Source organism: Panulirus ornatus, chromosome 27 (assembly GCF_036320965.1).
Source record: "Panulirus ornatus isolate Po-2019 chromosome 27, ASM3632096v1, whole genome shotgun sequence".
In the NCBI taxonomy this organism is placed as follows: Eukaryota; Metazoa; Arthropoda; class Malacostraca; order Decapoda; family Palinuridae; genus Panulirus; species Panulirus ornatus.
In genome coordinates, this window is record NC_092250.1 from 4,724,740 (window position 1) to 4,736,386 (window position 11,647).

The 11,647-nt window shown below is 48.7% G+C and overlaps 1 protein-coding gene across 1 annotated transcript in view; it reads right to left on the bottom strand.

Moving 5' to 3' along the window:
• Positions 1-11,647, bottom strand: part of LOC139757560 (neural-cadherin-like) — a 90,798-nt gene that overhangs the window by 26,459 nt on the left and 52,692 nt on the right. Inside the window, exons 9-10 of the mRNA XM_071678151.1 lie at positions 1,616-1,784; positions 170-472 (exon numbers count right to left, since the gene is read on the bottom strand). Of these exons, the coding sequence (XP_071534252.1) occupies positions 170-472; positions 1,616-1,784 (472 nt within the window). The remainder of the gene's footprint in view (positions 1-169; positions 473-1,615; positions 1,785-11,647) is intronic.

The following is an 11,647-nucleotide window of genomic DNA, read 5'->3' on the forward strand; positions in this document are numbered from 1 at the left end:
TGTGGGCGTGTCAGGACCCACCTGACGGAGGTGTAGGTTCAGGAGGCCCTGGGTGTGGGCGTGTAGGTTCAGGAGGCCCTGGGTGTGGGTGTGTAGGTTCAGGAGGCCCTGGGTGTGGGTGTGTAGGTTCAGGAGGCCCTGGGTGTGGGCGTGTAGGTTCAGGACCCACCTGACGGAGGTGTAGGTTCAGGAGGCCCTGCAGCTTGACGGGGTCCATGAATCGCCCCGTCTCCTTCTGCGTCACACTGACCCACACACTGGTTGACGGGGCGCGACGGGTCGGGGCCTCCCGCAGGTCCCACGGGGTCGCGGGTGAGGTGGGGCTTTGGGTGGTGGCGTCGGAGGAGGGAGTGTTGGAGTGTTGGAGATGTTGGTGACCGGACACACTCACCACCTCCACCGTGTACAGGTCCCCACCCCCCAACACTCGACCCACCGCCTCCAACAAAGTGCCCAGCCCACCACCACCACCCTGTCACAACACAGTAACGCAGGTCGTTAAGATAACAGTAACGCAGGTCACTAAGATAACAGATAACAGTAACACAGGTCATTAATATAACTAACAAGTCATAAGATAACAGTAACACAGGATCAAGATAACAGTAACACAGGTCATTAAGATAACAGTAACGCATGGTAATAAGATAACAGTAACACAGGTCATTAAGATAGCAGTAACACAGGTCATTAAGATGACAGTAACACAGGTCATTAAGATAACAGTAACACAGGTCATTAAGATAACAGTAACACAGGTCATTAAGATAACAGTAACACAGGTCATTAAGATGACAGTAACGCAGGTTATCAAGATAACAGTAACACAGGTCATTAAGATAACAGTAACACAGGTCATTAAGATAACAGTAACACAGGTCATTAAGATAACAGTAACACAGGTCATTAAGATAACAGTAACACAGGTCGTTAAGATAACAGTAACACACGTCATTAAGATAACAGTAACACAGGTCATTAAGATAACAGTAACACAGGTCATTAAGATAACAGTAACACAGGTCGTTAAGATAACAGTAACACAGGTCATTAAGATAACAGTAACACAGGTCATTAAGATAACAGTAACACAGGTCATTAAGATAACAGTAACACAGGTCATTAAGATAACAGTAACACAGGTCATTAAGATAACAGTAACACAGGTCATTAAGATAACAGTAACACAGATCATTAAGATAACAGTAACACAGGTCATTAAGATAACAGTAACACAGGTCATTAAGATAACAGTAACACACGTCATTAAGATAACAGTAACACAGGTCATTAAGATAACCAACAAGTCATAAGATAACAGTAACACAGGTCATTAAGATAACAGTAACGCAGGTCATTAAGATAACAGTAACACAGGTCATTAAGATAACAGTAACACAGGTCATTAAGATAACAGTAACGCAGGTCATTAAGATGACAGTAACGCAGGTCATTAAGATGACAGTAACACAGGTCATTAAGATAACAGTAACACAGGTCATTAAGATAACAGTAACACAGACGTGGCACAGACCTACTGGAGACGTAACAGACGAGGTGTGTGTGTGTGTGTGTGTGTGTGTGTGTTTGTGTGTGTGTGTGTGTGTGTACTGACCTTGGGCGTCCATCCCCTGGTGAGGTCGAGGGGCGTGGTGGGCGTGAGGGTGATGGGCGTGGCGTGGGCCAGGGCGTCGTGTGACAGGACCTTCACCAACACAGTCACGTTGGCTGACACGTCACGCTGGTCCCACGCCCGGTCGCTCACCAAGAACTGCAGCTCGTATCTGTAGGGACGAGGAGGCGTGGGTGAGGAGGGCGTGGGTGAGGAGGGAGTGGGTGAGGAAGGCGTTGGTGAGGAGGGCGTGGGTGAAGAGGACGTGGGTGAAGAGGACGTGAGTGGGGAGGGCTTGGGTGAGGAGAGCGTGGGTCAGGAGGGCGTGGGTGAGGAGGACATGGATCAGGAAGGCGCGGGTGAGGAAGGTGTGGGTGGGGAGGGCGTGGGTAAGGACGGCGTGGGTCAGGAGAGCATGGGTCAGGAAGGCGTGGGTGAGGAGGACATGGGTGAGGAGGGCTTGGGTGAGGAGGGCGTTGGTGGGGAGGGCGTGGGTGGAGAAGGCGTGGGTTAGGAGGGCATGGGTCAGGAGGGCGTGGGTGAGGAGGACATGGGTCAGGAGGGCTTGGGTGAGGAGGGCGTTGGTGGGGAGGGCGTGGGTGGAGAAGGCGTGGGTTAGGAGGGCATGGGTCAGGAGGGCGTGGGTGAGGAGGACATGGGTCAGGAGGGCTTGGGTGAGGAGGGCGTTGGTGAGGAGGGCATGGGTCAGGAAGGCGTGGGTGAGAGGACATGGGTCAGGAAGGCGCGGGTGAGGAAGGCGTGGGTGGGGAGGGCGTGGGTGAGGAAGGCGTTGGTGAGGAGGGCGTGGGTAAGGAGGGCGTGGGTGAGGAAGGCGTGGGTAAGGAGGGCGTTGGTGAGGAGGGCGTGGATAAGGAGGGCGTGGGTGAGGAGGACATGGGTCAGGAGGGCGTGGGTGAGGAGGGCTTGGGTAAGGAGGGCATGAGTGAGGAGGGCATGGATCAGGAAGGCGTGGGATGGGAGAGCGTGGGTAAGGAAGGCGTTGGTGAGGAGGGCGGGGGTAAGGAGGGCGTTGGTGAGGAGGGCGTGGGTAAGGACGGCGTGGGTCAGGAGGGCATGGGTCAGGAAGGCGTGGGTGAGGAGGACATGGATCAGGAAGGCGCGGGTGAGGAAGGCGTGGGTGGGGAGGGCGTGAGTGAGGAAGGCTTGGGTGAGGAGGGCATGGGTCAGGAAGGCGTGGGTGAGGAAGGCGTGGGTGAGGAAGGCGTGGGTGAGGAGGGCATGGTTCAGGAAGGCGTGGGGGAGGAGGACATGGGTCAAGAGGGCGTGGGTGAGGAGGACATGGGTCAAGAGGGCGTGGGTGAGGAAGGCGTGGGTGAGGAGGGCGTGGGTAAGGAGGGCGTGGGTAAGGAAAGGTGTAACATCTCTCTCACAATGGGTACATCCCAGGGGCCGCTGTTACCACAGGTGACAATGGAGAACACTGTGTTACACTTTCCGATGCCTTTCCCACAACCAGCTGTGTGCCCCACACATGACTCACGTTACCCACAACCAGCTGTGTGCCCCACACATGACTCACGTTACCCACAACCAGCTGTGTGCCCCACACATGACTCACGTTACCCACAGCCAGCTGTGTGCCCCACACATGACTCACGTTACCCACAACCAGCTAGATGTGTGCCCCACACATGACTCACGTTACCCACAACCAGCTGTGTGCCCCACACATGACTCACGTTACCCACAACCAGCTGTGTGCCCCACACATGACTCACGTTACCCACAACCAGCTGTGTGCCCCACACATGACTCACGTTACCCACAACCAGCTGTGTGCCCCACACATGACTCACGTTACCCACAGCCAGCTGTGTGCCCCACACATGACTCACGTTACCCACAACCAGCTGTGTGCCCCACACATGACTCACGTTACTCACAGCCAGCTGTGTGCCCCACACATGACTCACGTTACCCACAACCAGCTGTGTGCCCCAAACATGACTCTCGTTACCCACAACCAGCTGTGTGCCCCACACACGACTCACGTTACCCACAACCAGCTGTGTGCCCCACACATGACTCACGTTACCCACAACCAGCTGTGTGCCCCACACATGACTCACGTTACCCACAACCAGCTGTGTGCCCCACACATGACTCACGTAACCCACAACCAGCTGTGTGCCCCACACATGACTCACGTTACCCACAACCAGCTAGATGTGTGCCCCACACATGACTCACGTTACCCACAACCAGCTAGATGTGTGCCCTACACATGACTCACGTTACCCACAACCAGCTGTGTGCCCCACACACGACTCACGTTACCCACAACCAGCTGTGTGCCCCACACACGACTCACGTTACCCACAACCAGCTGTGTGCCCCACACAAGACTCACGTTACCCACAACCAGCTGTGTGCCCCACACATGATTCACGTTACCCAAACCAGCTGTGTGCCCCACACATGACTCACGTTACCCACAACCAGCTGTGTGCCCCACACATGACTCACGTTACCCACAACCAGCTGTGTGCCCCACACATGACTCACGTTACCCACAACCAGCTGTGTGCCCCACACATGACTCACGTTACCCACAACCAGCTGTGTGCCCCACACATGACTCACATTACCCACAACCAGCTGTGTGCCCCACACACGACTCACGTTACCCACAACCAGCTGTGTGCCCCACACATGACTCACGTTACCCACAACCAGCTGTGTGCCCCACACATGACTCACGTTACCCACAACCAGCTGTGTGCCCCACACATGACTCACGTTACCCACAACAAGCTGTGTCCCCCACACATGACTCACGTTACCCACAACCAGCTATGTGCCCCACACATGACTCACGTTACCCACAACCAGCTGTGTGCCCCACACATGACTCACGTTACCCACAACAAGCTGTGTCCCCCACACATGACTCACGTTACCCACAACCAGCTATGTGCCCCACACATGACTCACGTTACCCACAACCAGCTGTGTGCCCCACACATGACTCACGTTACCCACAACCAGCTGTGTGCCCCACACATGACTCACGTTACCCACAACCAGCTGTGTGCCCCACACATGACTCACGTTACCCACAACCAGCTGTGTCCCCCACACATGACTCACGTTACCCACAACCAGCTGTGTGCCCCACACATGACTCACGTTACCCACAACCAGCTGTGTGCCCCACACATGACTCACATTACCCACAACCAGCTGTGTGCCCCACACATGACTCACGTTACCCACAACTCATCTCAGATTATAATCCAGGGAGACCCAGGGCGTGTAACACATGTGGTGAGGAGGGGGCGTTACGTCACTGTGGCGTTACGGGGTCGTGGTGTTACGCGGTCGTGGCGTTACGCGGTCGTGGTGTTACGCGGTCGTAGCGTTACGCGGTCGTAGCGTTACGCGGTCGTAGCGTTACGCGGTCGTAGCGTTACGTGGTCGTAGCGTTACGTGGTCGTAGCGTTACGCGGTCGTAGCGTTACGCGGTCGTAGCGTTACGTGGTCGTAGCGTTACAAGGTCGTAGCGTTACGTGGTCGTAGCGTTACGTGGTCGTAGCGTTACGTGGTCGTAGCGTTACGTGGTCGTAGCGTTACGGGGTCGTAGCGTTACGAGGTCGTAGCGTCAAGAGCTACACCGCTCGAGTTTCCAGTGCCCGGGTTCGCATCCCCCTTCTCCACCAGGTCGTGTGTGTGTGTGTGTGTGTGTGTGTGTGTGTGTGTGTGTGTGTGTGTGACGACCCCCCTTCACCACCACACTCCACGTAATTTCATCCCATTTATATAATGCCCCGCGGAGGGACGACTCCCCCATCACCCCATCACCAGCCTCCACCGCCCCCCTTCCCCTCTCTCTCTCTCTCTCTCTCTCTCTCTCTCTCTCTCTCTCTCTCTCTCTCTCTCTCTCTCTCTCTCTCTCTCAGATCTCTCTCTCTCGTCACACGGCCCTGTATCCCTTGAAGATTTCCTTTTCCATTCTTTTCAAAGTAATTCACACACACACAAAATATATATATATATATAATTCGTTTTCTATATAATCCTCCATAATGTAATTCAAAGAAAATGTACAATGAAAAAGGTAATTAGTTCGAATGCTATCAATGCTATAGACACTGTTACTATAACACTAGCGACATTATCCTAAACTGGCGGGGTGGCGACGGGAATGGATGAAGGCAGCAAGTATGGATATGTACATGTGTATATAGGTATATGTCTGTGTATGTATATGTATGTATACGTTGAAATGTATATGTGCGTGTATGGGCGTGTGTGTATATACATGTGGATGTGGGTGGGTTGGGCTATTCTTTCGTCTGTTTCCTAGCGCTACCTCGCTGTCGCGGGAGACGGCGACTAAGTAATAACAAATATATATATATATATATATATATATATATATATATATATATATATATATATATATATATATATATATATATATTACCAAATGGCGTCCTAGCTACGTCTCTTTGATGTATATTAACTGACATATATTTCTTTCCTGTATCTCCCCTGATGATGATATGATTACAACACGAAAGTGCACTTAGAACTGTAATCATTTGCCATCATTTTTCCCATATGTTCATAATACAAGGTAACACTTCAGCACCACGACAGCTGGTCACATATGACCAAATGGATTCCTCTAATCATTTTTTCCTCTACAGAGAGAGAGAGAGAGAGAGAGAGAGAGAGAGAGAGAGAGAGAGAGAGAGAGAGAGAGAGAGAGAGAGAGAGAGTACACCCAGGTGGGGCGCGCCTCGCCTACTCCTCCCCAAAGCTCCATCTCTTGGCCATCCTTCCACTTTCGCCAAACCTTTTCAAACTCCTGCAGGAGCTGTGGCCCCGCATTCACCATCATTCCATTCAGGTGAGGCCAATTTCTCCATGTGACCTGGGTGTTGGCAGCCTGGCTTTGGATCAGTTCACATCATATATATATATATATATATATATATATATATATATATATATATATATATATATATATATATATATATATATATATATATATATATACCAAAACTACAGTTCTGTCACGTACGGCCAACAAAACGAATAACTTCACATGACTCCTCTTTCAACCCATTTCCATTTACAGCACGTCGCCCCTCATATACCACACTCCCTCTATTTTCTTTCTATCCAGATACTAGAAGGAGAGACATCCTTACTGGATATGTAGTTTCAGGTTACATTCTATTTAACGATATGAGACGAAGTGGACGAGGTGGTGTTTTGCTCTCAGTTAAAGCCAAGCTCAATCCTGTGCAGGGAAATGCAGTAACCAGCAATAATATCCATTGACTTTCCGTGGAAATTATAGATTAGTCTCGCCAGAAAAGTAAAGTTAGGTTAGTTCACTTCACAGGCTCCCTGCACAGACACTAGAGAAATTTGTTATAAACAAAATTCAAGTTCAAATGAGGGACATAAACCTACCATTATCTAGGTCTGCTAGAGAGAGGGACTCTTACCTTTCTAGCAGACCCTAGCATGGGTTTTACACCTAGACCCGCTTGAAAATGCACTAAGGCAATTGAGAAACCTAGTTGAAAATGTGGACATCAGAGGCTTAATTCCAACTACACATGAAGGCCTTGTCTCTCTCTCTCTCTCTCTCTCTCTCTCTCTCTCTCTCTCTCTCTCTCTCTCTCTCTCTCTCTCTCTCTCTCTGTCCAGAAATGAATACCTAATTAGCTTCATATGTCTGTGGTTGGCAAACGTAAAAAAACCATCCTTGGAAACAAGGTTAGAAGTGATTCAGAGGTTCAACATATAATCAAATAATCTCAAAATGGACTTAGACGAAATCAATGTCCACGTCTGACATCTAGTCCACATCTATCAAGGTACAACCAAGTTGAATGATGAAGGTAAAACAGTAATGTCATCTGTATAAATTTACATAAGAGAAAAATTGCACTTGCATCAAAGATCGCTAGCAAGTCTCAAGTTCCATGGCACAGATGGCGCTGTGCCTCGAAAGTTTAGGCATTGGTCGAGTGGGCCCCCCCCCCCCTAAAAGGAAAAGTCATAGTCCATGACCAAGTCTCAATATGGGTCAGGCGTGAGAAGCGACGTGCCACGGGGATCACAGTTGGGGCCCCCGTTCTCTTTCTCATACATTTCAACAAGACAGACTTATGGACCTGTGTTGTGAGGGGTCAAAATTCCAATGCTAAACGAGAAGGTTTGGAAAATAGACTGACGGACGAATTGGACCGACGAGGTGGCGTTAGCGAGGTAGCGCCAGGAAACAAGACGAAAGAATGGTCCAACCCAAACATATACATGGATATACATACACGCCCACACACGCACGTATACATACATATACATTTCCACGTATACATATATATATATATATATATATATATATATATATATATATATATATATATATATATATATATATATACAAATTCATATTTGCTGTCTTCATCCATTCCCGTCGCCACCCCATCACTACGTAATTCTAGGATACATACGTAGGGCAGTCGATCCTTGCGTCTCAGGAACTAATTCACACTGTATATGATTCAGTGGCGCGTCGCCACTGAGAAAAATGCGTTCAGTGTACGACCAACATTCCCCTCCCCTGTATGTTGTCGTACGACCAACATTCCCCTCCCCTGTATGTTGTCGTACGTCCACATTCCCCTCCCCAGTATGTTGTCGTACGACCAACATTTTCTCCCCTGTATGTTGTCGTCCGTCCAACATTCCCCTCCCCTGTATGTTGTCGTACGACCAACATTCACCTCCCCTGTATGTTGTCGTACGACCAACATTCCCCTCCCCTGTATGTTGTCGTACGACCAACATTCACCTCCCCTGTATGTTGTCGTACGACCAACATTCCCCTCCCCTGTATGTTGTCGTACGTCCACATTCCCCTCCCCAGTATGTTGTCGTACGACCAACATTTTCTCCCCTGTATGTTGTCGTACGACCAACATTCACCTCCCCTGTATGTTGTCGTTCGTCCAACATTCACCTCCCCTGTATGTTGTCGTACGACCAACATTCCCCTCCCCTGTATGTTGTCGTACGACCAACATTCCCCTCCCCTGTATGTTGTCGTACGACCAACATTCCCCTCCCCTGTATGTTGTCGTACGTCCAACATTCCCCTCCCCTGTATGTTGTCGCACGACCAACATTCCCCTCCCCTGTATGTTGTCGTACGACCAACATTCCCCTCCCCTGTATGTTGTCGTACGACCAACATTCACCTCCCCTGTATGTTGTCGTACGTCTAACATTCCCCTCCCCTGTATGTTGTCGTACGACCAACATTCCCCTCCCCTGTATGTTGTCGTACGACCAACATTCCCCTCCCCTGTATGTTGTCGTACGACCAACATTCACCTCCCCTGCATGTTGTCGTACGTCCAACATTCCCCTCCCTGTATGTTGTACGACCAACATTCCCTCCCCTGTATGTTGTCGTACGACCAACATTACCCTCCCCTGTATGTTGTCGTACGACCAACATTACCCTCCCCTGTATGTTGTCGTACGTCCAACATTCCCCTACCCTGTATGTTGTCGTACGACCAACATTCCCCTCCCCTGTATGTTGTCGTACGACCAACATTCACCTCCCCTGTATGTTGTACGTCCAACATTCCCCTCCCCTGTATGTTGTCGCACGTCCAACATTCCCCTCCCCTGTATGTTGTCGTACGTCCAACATTCCCCTTCTCTGTATGTTGTCGTACGTCCAACATTCCCCTCCCCTGTATGCTGTCGTACGACCAACATTCATCTCCCCTGTATGTTGTCGTACGTCCAACATTCCCCTCCCCTGTATGTTGTCGTACGACCAACATTCCCCTCCCCTGTATGTTGTCGTACGTCCAACATTCCCCTCCCCTGTATGTTGTCGTACGACCAACATTCCCCTCCCCTGTATGTTGTCGTACGACCAACATTCCTCTCCCCTGTATGTTATCGTACGACCAACATTCCCCTCCCCTGTATGTTATCGTACGTCCAACATTCCCCTCCCCTGTATGTTGTCGTACGTCCAACATTCCCCTCCCCTGTATGTTGTCGTACGACCAACATTCCCTTGTCGTACGTGTTACCCTAACTAACCTGGTGTCGGACCTGAATATTGGGGACGTGAGTGGAATCCATTTTCACTTAGCGAAGCACACATGAACAGCAGTGTGTATGTATGTATGTATACAAGGTATATATGTATATGTACAACGAAGATGTACGTATGTATGTATGTATACAACGTATACATGTAAATGTACAACCAAGATGTATGTATGTATGTATGTATGTATACAACGTATATATGTAAATGTACAACGATGATGTATGTATGTATGTATACAACGTATATATGTAAATGTACAACGAAGATGTATGTATGTATGTATACAACGTATACATGTAAATGTACAACGAAGATGTATGTATGTATGTATACAACGTATATATGTAACTGTACAACGAAGATGTATGTATGTATGTATACAACGTATATATGTAGGTCTGTATGTATGTATGCAAACAACGAAGACGTATGTATGTATATATGTATGCAACGTACATATGTATGTGTACAACGAAGATGTATGTACGTATACAACGTATATATGTATGTATGTACATATATAAGCAAACAACGAAGACAAATGTATGTATGTATACCTCGTATATATGTATGTATGTATGTATGTATACAACGTATATGTGTATGTAGGTATACAACGTATATATATAGGTATGTATACAACGTATATATGTACGTGTACAACTAAGATATGTATATATGTATACAACGTATATATATGTAAGTATACAACATATATATGTATGTATGTGTGTATGTATGTATGTATATACGTATGTATGTATGTATGTATGTACTGGTACGACATAGGTCAATGGTACAAAACTACAGTGGTTAACTGCAATGGCCATTGGTGGTTTAATTGGGTAGTTAGGCCAACCAGCCAATACCAGGGTCATTCATGTCATGTTGTTAATGACCAATGGGGTAATTATGACCACACACACACACACACACACGCACACACACACACACATACACACACACGCACACACACACACACACACACACATACACACACACACACACACACACACATACACACACACACACACACATACACACACACACACACACACACACACACACACACATACACACACACACACACACACACACACATACACACACACACACACACACATACACACACACACACACACACACACACACACACACACATACACACACACACACACACACACACACACACACACACACACACACACACACACACACACACACACACACACACACACACACACACACACACACACACACACACACACACACACACACACACACACACACACACACACACACACACACACACACACACACACACACACACACACACACACACACACACACACACACACACACACACACACACACACACACACACACACACATACACACACACACACACACACACACACACACATACACACACACACACACACACACACACACACACACACACACACACACACACACACACACACACACACACACATACACACACACACACACACACACACACATACACACACACACACACACACACATACACACACACACACACACACACACACACACACACACATACACACACACACACACACATACACACACACACACACACACACACACACACACACACACATACACACACACACACACACACACACACACACACACACACACACACACACACACACACATACACACACACACACACACACACACACACACACATACACACACACACACACACACACACACACACACACACACACACACACACACACACACACACACACACACACACACACACACACACACACACACACACACACACACACACACACACACACACACACACACACACACACACACACACACACACACACACACACACACACACACAC